Source organism: Mirounga angustirostris, unplaced genomic scaffold (assembly GCF_029215605.1).
Source record: "Mirounga angustirostris isolate CCGP_5_RB_7025 unplaced genomic scaffold, mMirAng1.0.hap1 SCAF_5, whole genome shotgun sequence".
NCBI lineage: Eukaryota > Metazoa > Chordata > Mammalia > Carnivora > Phocidae > Mirounga > Mirounga angustirostris.
Window position 1 is genome coordinate 121532611 of NW_026991713.1, and position 19527 is coordinate 121552137.

Here is a 19527-nt window from a genome sequence, read left to right on the forward strand (position 1 = left end):
GGCAAAAAGTATGATACAGTAATAGGCAGTTTAAGGACACTTAGAAAAAAGGAATAAATACAAAAAGAAAAACTTTTGAGAAGATAGAAAGGATTAAGTTTAATGGTTCATTATTTTACTGAGAAATAAAGTCTATAAATAAATATGAGTTGGGTAAATTCCTTTTAGAGAAACTATAAGGCATGGATATTTGTAAAATGATGAAATAATTAACCTGAAAATTATGGAACAAGGTACTATCATATTTGAGGAATAATGCCAAAAGCATTATTTCTGGACATGAAAATTGCTGATATCATAAGAAGACTGTGTGTTACTATTTAATGGATATACTTTGTTAATATACATAATGAAATATTCTGAAGATAATATATTGGATTAAATTATTATAATTGCACCACTTTGCTTTGTAAGTAGCTTCCACTTAAAATAGATTGGAAGCTGAATAGATTGTCTTTGGAGGTCCTAGCTGGAAGTGTGTGAATTCCTAACCAAGAGACTGCCCATCTTTAAAGAGATCCAGAGATGGGCACCAGTATTTCTTTAGTTGATTCTAGTGTCTTATTCACTTCGTAGGCAGGAAAGCCTTCCTTATGATGTGTGCAGTGTAATATAGAACAGGGCTGTCCAATAGAAACATACTGTGAGCCATATATGTAATCTTAGAATTTTTAGTAGCCACATTTAAAAGAGTAAAAAGAAATAGGTGAATTTGGGGTAATATATTTTATTTAACCCAGTGTATCCAAAGTGTGTGTGTGTGTATATATATATATATATAAATAATTGTTGATATATTTTTATACTGTGCTTTTGTACTATATCTTTGAAGTCCAATGTGTGTTTTATTCTTATAGCACATCTCAATTTGGACCAGCCACAGTTCAAGGGCTCAGTAGCTTGTGGGGCTAGCGGCTATTATATTGGACCGTAATATTGGGCAGGCTACAGAACAAAGTCTTTTGAGTCAGAGAGTCTGATATTCAAATCCTCCTCCTCAGTCACGCCCGTGACTTGAATTTTTTAACCTTTCTAAGACTTTAGTATCTTCCATGTCATAAAGTTTTAAAAAGATTAAATGAGATAACATGCATATCATCTTTTACACTGCCTGACTCTTTGGAAACATTTAACTGATATTAATTTCCTTTCTCTAGATCCCTCTGGAATTTCTCCTTCTTTTGTCTGAAAAAAAATTTGTTTGGATTTGAGTGAATGGATAAAAAGAGCAACTGTTCAACATCCATTCAACCCTTTATAAAACTGAAAACAGGAACACAGTCCCCTTCCTTCTAGTGGCTACACATGCAAATTTCCTTAACTCACCTCCTCCCTGTACCCCCATAACTCCTAAGTCACCCCCCACTGGTCCTCTCCTGATTGATCCTTGTTTTACTGCTTTTCCCCCATGATCCTTCTTTTTCCTTTTCCCCCCATGACACTTACCAACTTCCAACCAATTATACATTTTTTTGTTTTAATTTATAATGCTTGATACTGATTTTTGATCCCTCTCTGCTATAATGTTAGCCATGAGATGGCAGAGATCCTTCTCTGATTTGACCTACATGTATTCTAAGTACCTAAAATAGTGGCTGGCAAAAAATGAGCTCAACACTTGTGAAATGAATGAATGGGGAATAAAACACTTTTCAACATGCCAATGGATATAATTTTATATTCCATTTCATACATATATCTTTAAAGAGGTGGCTGAAGCATCACACAAATCACATTTCTTTTTAACACTCTTCTCAGACTTTAATGTAATTATTATTATTATGGCATATTAAGCATTAACTCCTCTTAGTGCATCTAAAAAGTGTCCAATTTCAAACAGAAATCTGTTCTGAACTGGTATCATAATAAATTCCAGTGTATTATTAAATGATTAGATAAAAGGCAGGTTTACAAATTAAATCCTTTGATATATCTCAGTGTCATTTGAGGATCCAGGGAAGACATTATTTTTATTATTATCATTTTTGTGTCTTCACTTCTACCTGTTGACAATTCTCTTGGTGTTTTCAGACTACCCAGTTCTTATTTCACGCTACATGTCATACTGTCAGTTTTTTTTCACTTTGGGTAAGTCACACTCATCTTTTGAGGGAACAATTTTTAAAAACATCTTTATTTTGGAAAATTTCACATTTCTACCAAAGTAGAAAGAATAGCATAATGAATTTCTACCTACCCAAGACCCAGCTTCAACAATTTCAACCCATGGTCAGTTTTGTTTCCTTTGAATTAACACCTACATCCTTAACACCACTAATTTGAAAGTAATCCTGGATATCAAATTAGATCTCCTTTAACCACATGAGTATATATTTCTACAAGATTAGATTTTTTTCATAACTTGCATTTTATACTGAAAAATATCTTTATTTCCTTATTGTAATTAAAATTTTGGTCAATAGGTCACAGTTTATATTAAGATATATTAATGCAGGTATAGATATAATTGTTGGAATATTATATAGATATTATATATACATACCTATATTTTTATATCATTTTGCACATAAAAATGGTTATAGTCCTATAGAGCATGCTGGGGTAAACAGAGGTGAATAATGAGTCTTGCCGGCATGCAACTGATTGGCAGCTTTCATCCTAAATCCATGAGAAGCTGGGTGAGCTTACCCAGATGGGTTGTTTTTTTTTTTTTTTTAAGATTTTATTTATTTATTTGACAGAGAGACACAGCGAGAGAGGGAACACAAGTGGGGGAGTGGGAGATGGAGAAGCAGGCTCCCCGCCGAGCAGGGAGCTCGATGTGGAGCTCAATCCCAGGATCCTGGGATCATGACCTGAGCCAAAGGCAGCCGCTTAACGACTGAGCGACCCAGGTGCCCCCAGATGGGGTTTCTACAATCAATATGAAACAAACACAGCAACAGTTTTCTAGAGAGCACGGAGAAAATATAACAAATGTCCACTACACGGAGTTACCCATTTCCTTCAGAGATAATTGTTCTCTTTTCACATCCTCATCTCTCTCTTTCATGATATTGGTTGTGTTTAATTGCCTGCTGATTCTTGGTTATTCACTGAAACTTCTGAATGAAGGCTTTTGTTGCTTAGTGTAGGCAACTTGAAAGAATTTCCACTGCTGTTATACAGAACCGATTTCCTGAAAGGCTTCTTCCATGGGAGAATGAAAAGCAGGTGCTATATAGGTGGACTGGGGATGAGGCTCCCCTATAGGGAAGCAGTTCCCAACTTCAGCTACATGCTAAAATGTTATGAGGAATTCTTAAAAATCTTGATGCCCAGGCCACAATATTAACCAGTTAAATCAGGCTCTTAGTGGGTGGATGCATATAATTAGTATTTTTTTTTTTAACTCTTCAGATGATTCTGATATGCAGCCAAGTCTGAGAACCACTTTCTTTGGTGGTGGGGCCAAGGGGTAAGTAAGTAAGCAGGCAGGCAAACTGCAATGCTCCAATTTTTTTTTAAGATTTTATTTATTTATTCAAGAAAAAGAAAGAGAGATGTGAGTGGGAGCAGGGGAGGGGCAGAGGGAGAGGAGAAAGAGAATCTCAAGCAGACTCCATGCTGAGCCTGAGATCACGAACTGAGCCAAAATCAAGAGTGGGAGGCTCAACCAAATGAGCCACCCAAACTCCCCTTTATGCTTCAGTTTTTTTAAATTCTTGGATGGAGTTATCTTTATTTCCCTGCAAACGTATGTTGATCCTGTGTAACTCCACACATGACTGTGTCTCTTTTTTAGGCTATAATTATCTCATGATCATCTCTTCCCAGGCAGAGGTCTGCTTGTCTTTACATGACAGCTTTCTGATTATACTTTGTGAGAAAAAGCCCTTCTGTGGTCAGGGAAGGGAATGCAGGGAGTAGGGCCAAATTTCCAACTCTGCCAGGTGATCTGAGTGCTGGTTTCCAGTGAGTTACTCTGAAGAATTCTTCACAACCTTTCTTGGTATTTGTGTAAGTCGGTTCAAACTGCCATAACAAAATACCACAGAGTGGGTGGCTTAAACAACAGGAAGTGATTTTCTCACAGTTCTGGAGGCTGAAAGTCCAAGATGGAAGGGTTGGCAGGGTTGGTTGTTCCTGAGGCTTCTCTCCTTGGCTTAGAGGCTTCTCCTTGTCTCCTCATGGGGTCTTTCCTCTGTGTGTGTACATCCCTGGTGCCCCTTCCTCTTTTTATAAGGACTCTAGTCCTACTGGATTCGGGACCCACACTTAAAACCTCATTATTTACCTTTCTGCCCTGTCTCGGAATGCTGTCACATTGGGGGTTAGGGCTTCAACATATGAATTTTAGGGGGACACAATGCTGTCCAGAAGAGTATTTTTTATTTCGATCTTAGAATATCTATGTAGCTTCTTTGGGAAGACCTAGAGCGAACGCTATTTCCCTGGGCTGGAATTTCTGCCATTTTTATCCACCCATTCTGATCCCAACGGCCTCCTTCCCTGCTTCCTGGAATATCTCAAAGATTGCTGGTCCAATGATTGGATTTTAAATGTGATGATTTAAAAAATGTGTTACAGTACAGTTATTAGCTCTCTCATGTGTATGAGTGTATAGGAGTAAGATCAAAGTGAGCAGTCTGGTAAATTGTGAGCGAAGGCTCGCTTTTATATTTCTAACTCCATATCCTTGGTCAAGCCCCAACCCTCCCAAGCAAATGAATATGAGGGTTTCCCTCCACTCTGAGACGAGAGTGAGATGGTAATATCACCTAGACTGAAAGAGAAGTTAAGTGGCCTCACATATAGAGGAAGGAGATTCATGATTTATGAGTGTATCTAATGGTAAACTCCTAAATTATTTCCTCACACTTTCTCTACAGGATACAACACAATAGTGAATATACATTAAGGACAAAGCCTGCTACCGGGAGGTCCTGGAGTGGGCTTGGATTAGGCTCCATACACCAGGGCTTCAGTTCTGGCTTTGTTACTCATTATACAGGCTAAGACAAGTCATTTAGCTTTTTTGGTTCCTCACCTGTAGGAATAATAATAATAGTACCTGCACCATCTACTCAAAAGGAAGTACAATTATCATCTGCCTAGCCTCCAGGGCTCTGTCAACCCAAGTATCAAGTAAGTTATATTTGTTGAACACTTACTACTTTAAACCATCATTATATACATTAGAGCATTAGTATCACTAAGATGGTCTGGAATATTTTTTGACCTTGTGCTGTGAATATATAATTGCACAATAGTAACTTCCTCTGGGTTAGATTGGGCAGCATATTTCATCCCAGTTACTTTACAAACATCTCCTTACCTCATACCCTTAGTTACCAACACATTGTGTATGTAATAGGCACTCAGGAAATGCTTGTTGCATTAATTAATCCAAAATACTTTGTGGTTAATAAACACAGAAGGACACAGACAGGTAACATGAGACCTACACAAGTATTACCAAGCGCTTTTCCATCTTCAGTGCTGAAGGGAATATAAAAATAGCAAAAAATACGACTCCTATCCTTCCAGATTTTAGAATTTAATTGTGGATATGGTCAATCATACTACGAAAAAGAAAATAAAGTGGTGAAGAAAGGAAAAAAAAAAGAGAGAGACAGCAGCTATTGTTTTATACCTTCGTTAGTTCATGTCACCCAAATGTCACTCTTGGCATTAAAGCCTGTATATACTAAGCCTAAACACTATTCATGTGCACATGAGAGTGGATTAATGTCTGCAAGTTTCCCTCCACAGCTTCCGCAATGGCTCCCAAAAGGCTCATAAACAGGCCTGTGATGGGCATTGAAAATGTTCTCCTTATGGATCGAATTCTTCATCTTGGTAACAATAAGTGAAAAGATCCCTAAATACAGTTTCAACTAACAGCAACACTGAGATGTTTAGAAATAGACCATAGGCTCTTTGAATCTGTTGGCCTTCTCATAAAGAATTTTGTTTTTCCCCGAGGGTCAAAATTAATTAATGTCCTTACAGTTTATTTAGCGGCCCATTTTTTTCAGAGATACCTACACAAGTTCAGTGAGCCATATCAGTGTAGCAAGGATGATATAATCAGACTGCTTTGAAGCGAGTACTCTGTAAAAATATACTGTCTCAAGTAGTGATTAACAGGGAGGATAATAAAGTATTCTGTCAGAATGATTACTTCTTTATCTGTGGACAACATTACTTGTACACAATATTGCATAATGACCAGATTCAAAACTTTTCATGTGGTCTTTCATGAACTCACACAAGCTATAAAAGTTCAAAAGAGAAAATACATGCAGCCATTAATAGTCTTTAATTGTTCCATTAAAAGATATCAATGGATCACTCATGTTTGTCTCATTGAACAATGCACAGAACATTTCCCACGTCCAATGATTACACTTTTATCTTTTCCTAAACTGAGCCTACTACACTTTTGTATCATTAGTTGTATTATACTGGCAGACATGCTCTGCAGTTTCCAAATACTGTCTTAAGATAAGGAAAGACCACTGCAGATGTTATCAGGAGACCTCACAGACACTGTATCTAAATGTGACTGTTGAGATCTTAGCAGCATAAATGAAAATTGGTTTATTTCTCATAAGTTCTCAAGAAAGAAAAGTAAGTATTTATTCTCAGGAACTATCATAAAAGTAAAAAAAAAAAAATTCATCTAAATGTATTTTCACTGTTGTGATGTTACTATAGTGAAAGTGTTAGGAAATAATTTAAGAGTATACCCTTAGATAATTTTTATAAATTATGCTATATCCAAAAAGTAGAATATCATGTTAAAAATATTTCATAACATATAAACTCGGCCATAGTATATTTATCAAATTACTGAATCTAGTGGAAACCTATTTTTATTTGAAAATGTGTGCATTGGGGCATCTGGGTGGCTCAGTCGGTTAAGCGTTTGCCTTCGGCTCAGGTCATGATCCCAGGGTCCTGGGATCGAGTCCCGCATGGAGCTCTCTGCTCGGCGGGAAGCCTGCTCCTCCCTCTGCCTTTGCCTGCCGCTCCCCCTGCTTGTGTTCTCTATCTCTGTCAAATAAAATCTTAAAAAAAAAAAAAAAAGAAAATGTGTGCATTAAGAAAGAATGGCAAGATACACAAATATAAAGCTTACAGATGATTATATCACTCTACTGAGATTACTAGAGAAGTTTTTCTTTTTTCTGCTTATTTATACATTTAAATTTTTAGGAAAAGATGTATTACTTAGTGATGTAAAATTGATGAAAAGAAATTGAAGAAAAAATCAATATTAAGAGAGCAAAAAGATCACTGTTCAGGTTTTTTCCATGGTAAGACTTAAAGATACCCACCACAGTTTCCACAAACACATGTAAGCGCTACCATCATGTACGTTAGATTTTCTTTTGAGGTGCAATTCCTGTTTTACTTATTTTCTTTTTATTTTTAGATTTATTCTCCCTCTCCTCTACTCCAACCTTATCACTCATCCAAGTAATCCAGGCTAATAAACCCATATATCCTTTTTTTTATCTTTCTCTCCATGCTCACATAGTTATTCACAGAGATACCTATGTAGAGTTATACATGTGCACAAATAAGGGGGCATTAGTCATTGTTTTAGAAAAAATTGGACCATACTGTAGAATCATTTTGTGTATTGTTTTATGCCTTTAATAATACATTTGGGGGGGGTTGCCTGGATGGCTCAGTTGGTTAGGCATCTGCCTTTGGCTCAGGTCATGATCTCAGGGTGCTGGGATCGAGTCCCGCATCAGACTCCTTGCTCAGCGGGGAGCCTGCTTCTCCCTCTCCCTCTGCAGCTCCCCCTGCTTGTGCTTGCGCGCTCTCTCTCTCTCTCTCTCAAATAAATAAATAAAATCCTAAAAAATTATGTTTTGGAAATCCCTACAAATTAACTGTATAGTGCTAAACTTTCTCCTTTTAGTGGCTGCATGATATTACGTGCTGTGGATTTAACAAGTTACACTGGCCTCCAGGCTGTTCCTCCAGGTTCCCAAATGGGGGCGACGTTGTCCCCCAGGGATAGCTGGCAATTTTTAAAGAACTTTTGAGTTGTCAATAGCAGCAAGATGAACGCTATTGGTATCTAGTGGCCAGAGGCCAGGAAGACGGCCAAACATCACACAGGACAGCACCACAGTAATTCATTAGATCACCTAAAACATCACTCAGGGCCTGGGACACACCCATCGGGCATACTCTGATCTCAGGGCATTTGGCACTGGCCCTCCCTCTGACCACAATACTCTTGCTTAGGAATCCAAAAGGCTCACTAGTCACCGCCTTCAAGTCTTTTTTGAATGGCATTTTCCCACCACAGCCTAACTGACCAGCCTAGAAACTGTAATCCTTCCCCAACCATCCATATGCCTTCTCAATCCTACTTACTCTATTCCTTTTTCCACTCAGCTTCTAATGGGCCACATACTTTATTTACTTACCATGTTGATTCAATTAGCTTTTCCCTCCTTCTAGAACATGAACTCCACTGTGGCAATTGTGTTTTACTCACTAATGTATCCCCAGCACCTAGAACAGTGCCTAGCATTCAACAGGCCAATGAATGAACGAACAAGGGAACAAATAAATGACTGTATGAATGAGGGACACTCATTTTATTTCCCATTATTTTCAACTGCAAACAATGCTGAGGTAAATATCCTTATACATACGTGCTTATGTGGTGGTCCTTTTATTTCTATATGGTCAGAATGCTTTCCAAAATGGAAAATTTCCCATAACCATGGATGAGTATTCTCTAGCTACCTGCTCTCCATTTCTCAGCCATCTATTGGTGGCTTTTTTTTTTTTAATTAATTAATTAATTTATTTATTTTATTCTTATGTTAATCCCCATACATTACATCATTAGTTTTAGATGAAGTGTTCCATGATTCATTGTTTGTGCATAACACCCAGTGCTCCATGCAGAATGTGCCCTCCTCAATACCCACCACCAGGTTAACCCATCCTCCCACCCCCCTCCCCTCTAGAACCCTGTTTGTTTTTCAGAGTCCATTGTCTCTCATGGTTCGTCTACCCCTCCGATTTCCCCCGCTTTATTCTTCCCCTCCCGCTACCTTCTTCTTCTTCTTTTTTTTTTCTTAACATATATTGCATTATTTGTTTCAGAGGTACAGATCTGAGATTCAACAGTCTTGCACAATTCACAGCGCTTACCAGAGCACATACCCTCCCCAGTGTCCATCACCCAGTCACCCCATCCCTCCCACCCCACCCCCCACTCCAACAACACTCAGTTTGTTTCCTGCGATTAAGAATTCCTCTTATCAGTGAGGTCATATGATACATGTCTTTCTCTGTTTGACTTATTTCACTCAACATAATACCCTCCAGTTCCATCCACGTCGTTGCAAATGGCAAGATCTCATTCCTTTTGATGGCTGCAGAATATTCCATTGTATATATATACCACCTCTTCTTTATCCATTCATCTGTCGATGGACATCTTGGCTCTTTCCACAGTTTGGCTATTGTGGACATTGCTGCTATAAACATCGGGGTGCACGTACCCTTTCGGATCCCTACTTTTGTATCTTTGGGGTAAACACCCAGCAGTGCAATTGCTGGATCATATGGTAGCTCTATTTTCAACTTTTTGAGGAACCTCCATACAGTTTTCCAGAGTGGCTGCACCAGCTTGCGTTCCCACCAACAGTGTAGGAGGGTACCCCTTTCTCCGCATCCCCGCCAACATCTGTCGTTTCCTGACTTGTTAATTTTAGCCATTCTGACTGGTGTGAAGTGGTATCTCATTGAGGTTTTGATTTGGATTTCCCTGATGCCGAGTGATATTGAGCACTTTTTCATGTGTCTGTTGGCCATTTGTTTGAAAACCTTTCCCCATCTTTTTATTTTGATTTGTATTTTTCTGATGACTTGTGGACTTGAGCATCATTTAATATTTTTGTTGATTATTTGAATTTGATCATCTGCGAATGAGTTATGCAGATCTTTTCTGGTTGTTAAAATTTTCATCTCCGGTAAGTCTCTAAGAGTTATCTATATGTATCCTACTTGTAATTGACACACAAATTTTTTTTTTCTAACCTACTGTTTGCCTGTTAATTTTGTTTATGGAATTTTTAGGCCACGGCTATAATTTTTCATCATTAAATATGTGCACCTTTTCTTTTGCAGCTTCTGGGCTTTTGGAAGTGAGACCATGTCTTTACATTGCACATAGTTTTACCCTCTGTTTTCTTGCAAGTTTTATTGTTTTTACTTGTTGCATTTAAGTCTTTAATCCATCCAAATATATTTCTGTATATAAAATACACAAAAGTAAAACTGGGGCTTAATGTCATTTCATTTCAGCCATATAACCAGATATGCCAACACCATACTAATAAAGACTATATCTTTTTCCCCTTTGAATTGATCTCTGTTATACATTAAATCCTCCTAATTACTGACCTCAGTGTCTTGATTCCCTATCCAGTTCCATTAACCTCTAATCTTGTGTATACTAACTTCATGCTTTAAACAAAACAAAACAAAACAAAACAAAAAACCCAAACCACTCTTGGTGAGGAAGAAGAAATACAATTTGGCAGGTCAAAAGGAGTAAGAATATTCAATCTGGAGATGCATTAGGGGCCAACTTTCAAACAAAACTGAAGACGTAGGCTGTAATTGAATGTCATGATGTTTTCAATCTGCCTAAATATATAAATAATACAAGTATTCTTCTCCTTTTGCTAGTCATAAAAATGGCTGAGACAATCTTGCATACTTTTCCTTTGAAAAGTCATTTTAATTAATTCCATTATAATCTTGTTCTTTTTCATCATACCTATGCTTCAACTGTTTTGAGTAATATTGTATTAGAGTTCTCCAGAGAAGCAGAACCAATAAAATGTGTATGAATCTAGAAAGACATTTACATACGGAGTTGGCTCATGTGATTGCAGAGGCTGGTAAGCCCCTAATCCACAGTGTGGGCTGGTGGGCTGGAGACCAGGAAAGCCAACAGGGCAGATGAAGTCCGAATGCAGCCTTGGGGGGAATTAATTACCTCTTGCTCAGGGAGGCCAGTCTTTTTTGTTCCATTTAGGCTTTCAACTGATTGGATGAGCCCCCTCACCCCACCCCCACATTATGGAGGGTAATCTACTCAAAGTTCACTGATTTAAATGTTAACCTCATCCAAAGACACCTCCAAGCTGACACATAAAAGTAACCAGCACAAATATCTCAGGTTATTTTTTTTTATCCCTAAGAAAAACTAGATTTTATCCCTAAGAATATTTAGACGAGTTTTATCCCTAAGAAAATTTGTCTCTAAAATGATTTTTTATCCCTAACAAAAGTTAGATTCCTAAGGTGGGGGTGGGGAGGGAAGTGCTGAGTAGGCAAGACTTCAGGGTAAAAGTAAATAAGAATACTAGCTTACTTCTGCTCTGACCTTATTACCTGTAAGACCATTAAGGATTCCATTAACTTCAAATCACAAGGAAGGAGGCAAACCCTGTCAAGAGTTTGTTGATGTTCATTCCTTCCATCACCACTTACCTTTTACATCTCGGCCCCTACACTTCAGAGGGACTGGAACAACACTGGTGGCCAGCTGCTGGCCACTGTGGCCGCGAGAGAACTCATCACTGCTAACTTCTGCCTACTGCATGCATTCACCTGAATGTCCCCTATGTGTTGAGTAAATAAAATCTGTGTGTCTCTTAAAACAGGAGTCGTGGGTTTTCTTGCTGTAGTAGCAATGTTAGTTCTGGGTCTATTCAATAATTCAGAGGTTACAAAGAAGGATTAACTCTCTTCTCATGAAGGCTATTCAGCTCTACCCACATACAGACACAAGGAATGCTCTCTGATATTCACTCAAATGGTTAAGCCAGGGGTGAATTACTGAGCCTGGGAATCTCTGCTAGACTTACCTGGGGTGTGATCAATGTCTGGACTAGATGTTTCGGCAGGAATTCTGGTGCCAATGGCCCAGTCCAAGTCATCTTGAGAGTCCTGAGTAAGACCGCAGGCTGTGGTCCAGTTTCCTGAAGTTTCAAAATGGCAACTTCCTGCTGTGTTTGTATAACGGCCTATGGAAATGAAGATAGTAATAGAATGTTCTGGAAATGGACATTACACTTGGTATTATACTACATTTGTGATTGTTCAGAATCAGTGCCTGCCTGTTTTAATTACTTATTCATAAATTTAAAGAACCAGGACATTTGCATCCACTGGTAATTTCAATTGTACACTGTAGCTTTTTTTTTTAATCAGAAAATCTAGAGGCAGCGCATGAATATTGTCATTTATCCATGAAGAAGTTGTATGGATTGACTAATAATATTATAGATGATACATAAAACTGTGTCTACACATGAGCAATGAACAAAATATTATGATAATACAGATAAGTCAGATCGAATAAATCAACAGCTTCAGTTGTCTGGAAGTTTAATTCAGTCCCTGTGTTCACACTGGTGTTTGAACAGCATAGACCATTAGAAGGGCAAAGTCATTAACTAAAAAAAGGTGCCTTTTGGGGCACCTGGGTGGCTCAGTTGGTTAAGCGACTGCCTTCGGCTCAGGTCATGATCCTGGAGTCCCAGGATCGAGTCCCGCATCGGGCTCCCTGCTCGGCAGGGAGTCTGCTTCTCCCTCTGACCCTCCCCCACTCTCATGTGCTCTCTGTCTCTCTCATTCTGTCTGTCTCAAATAAATAAATAAAATCTTTAAAAAAAATAAAAAAATAAAAAAAAATAAAAAAAGGTGCCTTTGGAGAAGTAGTAAACGGTAGAGGACACAAACCCTCTCAGCATACCATACTAACCATCCGCATACAACATTTCAGAGCTAGTCACTAAAAAAAGTTCTAAGTGCTGATTGATAATTCATTAAAAGTTAAGTTATTCATAATGAGAAAAATTACCAGATAATAGCTGAAAGTCTACTACTTAGTCACCTGCGAAAACTACCATAATACAATTGATATCTGCTTTCATTTTTCTTTAACTTTTTTTTTTTGCAGAGCAGTTATTATTTTTGAGCATTCACTGTAAAACTGTGCTGTATAGACAGAATGACTGTGTGATTTAACCAGTATGAATCAATTGAAATTGTTATTGACTTTTCCTTCCTCTTTAGAGAGATGACATTTAGGTTGCTTTTAATATTTCTTTTCCAGATGGTTTCCCGTTCATAACTTCTTAATGTAAAACTAATACTAGCATAAAGAAATTGCATCAGAAGAAAGTCTTGCTGATAAAATGGATGCCAAACATATCGAAAACAAAGCTTTAAATAATTCTATAGAAAATCTTATGGATTCCTGACCATATTTTCATTAAATATCAGCATTTCACTTCTCAGGCATGATTGCATCTTATCCCTAAAGTCTAGAATCATTTTTAATTATATGCATTTCTTGCATTCATTCGACATGGCATATAATGCATTTAATTTTATATGCTTATTTATGGGCTCTCTATATCCCCTCCTATGTTTATCTTTTTAGTATCATGATATAAATAAGTTTATACTATGCTATGCAATATGGCTAAAAGTAAGAAATCTAGTTCTCCAAGCGTTTAGCTAACACAACTGCAAACATGCAGAATCTTCCAATATAAACATAAAACAGCCATTATGTGTTCTTTAGAATGATGTCACATACAGGATTTGCACTATTGCATTTCTACATAACTGACTCCCTAACACACAGGACCTATAATAATTATTCTATATCCTTTTTGATTCTCTGTAACCACCCTTGAATCTTCTGTTCCACCTATCTAACATATGACTTTATGTATGACTCTAAAGATGTAGATACAATCAGGATAAATTCTCTTATATTTCATTCTCTCTACCTCTAAATTATGTCATTTTTCCTTTCTCTTCTCTAGGGCTAATCCCAGTTTATGATCTCAGCACCTTATCAAGAATTCTATAGCTATTAGCATTCTATGGCTCCATTTATTTCAGTTAGAGAGCTATCCCAGGTCCTTCAATCTCACATTTTCTACCAATTCCTTTCTTACAACTTGCAGACACAGCCAGGGTGCCCCTCTTGATTGAATTTTATATGCTTAAATTTCTCACTCTGTACAGCTTTCACTCATCCTTTCTCATGGTCCTTCACACTTTAATGCAGATGGCCTACAAATCTACAGCCAGGATGGAAAGCAGGTGTTTATCTTCAAATGCTTGTTAAATACTCAACTTGGAATATGCAACTGTCGTTGCAAAATCAAAAAGCCTAAAATGAACTCATCATTCACCTCTCCAAATGAGCTCTTCTCCCTGAGATTACTGATTAAGTTCAGAGCATGAATCTTCTCCCTCTTTTTAAAATTCTACCTTTGGACTTACCTTTGGTTCTACATTCCTCATTCCCATATTCAATCTATCACCAACACTTGTAGGTTCTCTTTGAGAACTTAACTCTCTCCTTCCCTTGAAGTTTATAACCCCTGTTCCAGTTCCATTGGTCCAAGCCCCTGGTTTATTTTAAGAGCCCTTTTTTTTTTTCAGTGTAGCCTTCATTGATCAACTTTACAAACCCAAACCACATTAATCATCTTTAAGAATGCTCTTGTGTTATTTCCATTGCTCAAAATATCAGGTTTTTCACATTGTTTGAATACACTCTCCTAAACCCCTTGTCTTGCATACAATAACCTTTCCTTTGATGCAAAATGTTTTTGAAACTGAATCTTAAAATTGCCTCTATGCCAACTAAATTTTTCAGAAAATTCTTTCTTAAATAAAAACTTATTTTTTTTCAACTTTTATGTTTAGGACTACTTTCCTCTATTTTTGGAATGTTTTCTCTAGCATTTGGGGGTTCATTTATCATTCATTCTTCTCCTCTCTTGAAGAGGACAGAATTGCTATTTTATTTGACTATAATCACCTTCTTTCACTCAGATAGCCAGAGATGACTTATAAGTTATCTAAGTAATCGTGATGAGCATTGTTCTCGCCTTAGTTTAGCCATAATCCTGGAATACAGTTCTAGACATTGAGCCCTATTGTGGAAAAGGCACATAGGAAAAGTTTGCCTTGTTCTTAAAAACAAGTCAAAAGACAGAAAATCCATTTATTCTTTCTCAGGATATCACTGTAAAGATGTGAACTATGGGACTGAAGAGATTATATGGGTAGCTGACTTTATTACAAAGTCAGTTACATGAAGATGGCACAGGATTAAGAAGGGAGTCCATGTAGTTCTAATTTTTGATAACAGAAGTTGCTAAAATCAACCAACTCTAGGATTCCTTGCTTTTGACCTCTTGCTACTGGAGATAATACAGTTTCCTTATTGTATTAGTTAAAAATTGGTTGGTTCCAAGCAACTGAAAACTCAAGTAGTAGGAGCTGAAATAGACAGGAATTAATTCATCTCAATTAAACAGAAGCCAGGAAGTTGTCCGTTTAAAGTTAGTATTGTGGTTCAACTGTGTGGTTGTGAAGCACATATTTTCCATCTGTTCTTTCTGTCATCTTGTCATCCTCCTGCTCACTCATGGTTGCAAGAGGACTGTGGTACTTCCTCGTATCACATATGTTCAAGGCATTGATAGAAGTGAGAAGAGGAAAGGAGAAGACACTTTTTTTCTAGTCTGGTGTTTTTCCTTCTAAAAGAGATACCTTCCCCCAAATTCCCATGTGTATCTCATTGGCCTCTGGCAGCTACAAGGAAGTTTGGGAAAGACGGTATTTGTAGTTGGTCACAAGCCACCGCAAATAAAATTGGGAGTTCTGTTTTTAAGAAACACAAAGGAGGGCCAGGCAACTAACAGGAATTACCTTGATGTTAAGCTGGTTGACGCTGAAGTTTCTGCTACAAGTATATTAATTAATGTATCTTCTTCATTCCATCTAGCAAATCATACCCATCTTCGAATGTTCAACTTATGTCCTATCTTTCCCTTTCCAGACCACGTCAGAGTATGTGTGCATGTGGGTTTTATGGCCCTTAACAGCGATTATAGTTATTACTACTCATTTGGAAATTCATTACTTCTTTATTGTGGATTGTCACTGTAACTGTTCACCATTGAATTACTATAAACGTTTCTATGTGGGCAGTATTACTACTGCCCAGAGTGGTTCCATATATACCTATTAAATCATAAATGATATGAGGAACTTTGTAATATTTCTTGATGATGATTATGTGGTTGGTATTTTCAAAATGGTTATTGCTTTTGATAAAGTATTTTCTAAATTGTGATCTTTGTCATGATTCCTGGAATAGACTTAAAAGCATTACCAACAACATTTAAACAAATGGCATTTCCCCAGTGGTATGGTATTCAGCCATACAGTGGTATGGCTAGTGTACATATTGATCAACTTACCTATATATTTTTTAAGAGCTAGCCCCATAATTATTTTTAATTCATCATATTCACATATGCACCTTATTTTGCTATACCACAATGCATAATACAGGGATATTTAATACTTTCTCCTCAGCATGAAATGGCTTCATAGAATGCTGCATTGTGAAGGATTTTGAAGACTCTGGGTTCAGTGGGAAAGAAGGCTCTGACTGGATAATGATATTTGGGTTTTTTTGTCTGTTTGTTTTAAAGATTTTATTTATTTATTTGACAGAGAGAGACAGCGAGAGAGGGAACACAAGCAGGGGGAGTGGGAGAGGGAGAAGCAGGCTCCTTGCTGAGCAGGGAGCCCGACATGAGGCTCGATCCCAGGACTCCAGGATCATGACCTGAGCCAAAGGCAGCGGCCAACTGAGCCACCCAGGAGCCCGTGATATTTGTAACTGTTGTAAAAGGCAGCAGAGAATGCATGCATCCATACCCTGCACATCCCTAGCCTAGAGTACAAGGAACACTTAACACAGGCTTTAGGTGATAATTTTGTTCCATGTAAGAAAAGAGCACATTTTTTTACTTAACTATTTCTTTTAAAAAGAATCGATTTCATTTATTCTAAACCATGAATTTTTGCAACAGAAGTTAGAGATGTAAAAGAAAAATTTATCTTTGTTTATAACCTACAGTAAAAACTTATGAGGAATCGCTGAGTTTATTTTCTGATAAGCATATAAAGTACATATAATAACATCCACCATGACTGACAAATTTCAAGAGTATAAAAATAATGAAATGAAAGAGGCTAACATTATTAATCCTAGAAGACTAAACAAATATGTTCTTTATGCCATTTAATTCTCAAAGTACTCTATAGAATGGATATGATTCTATCTAATATAAAGATGAGGAAACGAGTCCCCGAGAATTTAAATAATTGCTCAGCATAGGAGGGTCAGCATCAAAATGAAGACTTCAGTTTAATAAACCAAAGGTCCATTTTTTCCTTATATTTCTCCAAAGGCCATTTTGAAAATTTTGTAATTTATTTCGTCATCCACAACAGGTTATCTGATTGCAGGAATCTAACCCCGATGCCTCCAGTGTATCCAAAAGAATATCAACATAAAATAAGTGATGAAGTCACTCTGCAGAATCAATAAGTCACCGGTATACCCATGTGTATTGTGTAGTGTTCCTTTTGGATGTGAACAAAGCCTATCAAAGGTCTTAAGGAAAGTGACTATTTCATTTGTCAACATATTGTTTTAATTTTAATAAAATCAAACACTGCATGTAGTTGTCCACCAAAGTTGTAGGTAACGCTAACAAATATGAGTGTGCAACTGACTCAGGTTCTGAAAATCAAAACTGCCTTTGTGTACTTTTACATCAATACTTCAAATAGCTGTGGGAAAAATAAAAATCATATAAAGGAGACTGAGAGGAAAAATGAGTGAAGCCAAGGGGGGGGGGGGAACAGCATTCACATTTGAAAAACCAAAATACTTAGTAACTTTTTAGGTTTTACAAGCCGATACTTTCGTTGCCCGGGCACACGCACGCACGCGTGCACACACCCACTATTCTTTATCGGCACTCCCCAAATACACTGGGATAACCTTATTATTAATAGCACTTGCTACATTCCAAAAGCAATCAGAATTCTTTTACAACTAACTTTTTCAAAAAGCAAAGAACACTGTATTTTAATATATCCCCCTGCCCTTCCCCCACAGTAGAAAGTAAGTTGCTTAAGTCTAAGACGATGTCTTATTCATTTTTCTACTTATTCAACATTTAGAAAGTTGTTCCTAGCCCATACTAAGAACAGCAATAAATGGAAGAATATAATTTTTATATGAATATGTTCAATACATGTGCATCTTGAAATGAGAGGAAGAAAATGTACTTCCTGTAACTATTTTTTCTTTGTGCACGTGAACAGCTATCCTTCCCCTCACTGGTTTATTATGTCAATGTCATCATGTTCAAATTATTCTTCCCTTAGAATTTTTATTTTGTTTTGGTGGTGATTTCTAAATACTCTCTACTTGTTATGCCTGGTGGGGAAAATAGTGATTTTACAAACGTCTTGGAGCGGTTTTTTGAGCTCCATTGCAATCGGTTCTCTACAGTCAGTATCAAAAAATATATTTTTTTGGAGTGCTTTTAAAAAAGCTAGGAAGTTCCAAGTTATACGCAAACAATGAATCATGGAACACTACATCAAAAACTAATGATGTAATGTATGGTGATTAACATAACATAATAAAAAAAAGAAAAAAAAGCTAGGAAGAACACTAGGGAAAGAAAACTAACTTAAATTTAAATAGAAGCTTTTAAAAAAGAACACTATAAAGTATTTTTCAATATATTATAAATTTCATTTGAGAATGGGCATATATTATAAAGGAAATACATAATCGTTTATAAAATAAGATTATAATACTGTAGCACTGATAGTACAGTCTTAAGAAGTGCCAGTGATTTTCACTTCCTTGACACTTTGGTTTAAAATTAAAATATAGCATTAATGTTGAGAAATTTATGATAAGTAAAATAAGCCTATCACAGCAAGACAGATACTGTATGATTCCACATACTGGTATTACATACCCAAACTGTCAAATGCATAGAAACAGAAAATCAAATGGTGGCTTTCAGGGGCTGGGGGAGGGAAAATGGGGTGTTAATTGTTTAGAGTATAGGGTATATAGTATAGGGTATAGAGTTTCAGTTTTTCCAGATGAAAAAATGTTCTGGAGATGAGTGGTGGTATCTGGACAACAACGCAAATGCACTTAATGCCACTGAACTATACAGTTAGAAATGGTTAAAATGGTCAATTTTATGTTATGTACATTTTACCACAATTTAAGAAAATTAATAAATACAAAAAAAGATGATAAAATGAATACTTCAGAAGCATCATTACTCTAAGATCCTGAGGAATAAAGATGATACTGAGTTAAAAAGAAAAACTGGAACATGACTTCTGTGGTACTCCCTTCGTGTACATGCATGACATTGTCCCAAAGGGCGAGTCTATCCCCTTTCTCTCTTTGAATTGAAGCTAGACATTTTAATTTGCATGACCATTAGAAAGAGCCAAGAGTGACATTCTAGAATTTCTGAGGCTAAGTCATACGAATTCTTCCTGTTTTTCCTGTGGCTCTTGGAATACTTGCTCTTGAGAGCATTTACTCTGGTAAAAACCAATCCCATGCAAGATACCTGGCTG

At 37.0% G+C, this 19527-nt stretch overlaps 1 protein-coding gene across 1 annotated transcript in view; it reads right to left on the reverse strand.

Moving 5' to 3' along the window:
• Positions 1 to 19527, reverse strand: part of MALRD1 (MAM and LDL receptor class A domain containing 1) — a 790469-nt gene that overhangs the window by 213847 nt on the left and 557095 nt on the right. The window contains exon 32 of the mRNA XM_064590300.1: positions 11871 to 12029. Within this exon, the coding sequence (XP_064446370.1) occupies positions 11871 to 12029 (159 nt within the window). The remainder of the gene's footprint in view (positions 1 to 11870; positions 12030 to 19527) is intronic.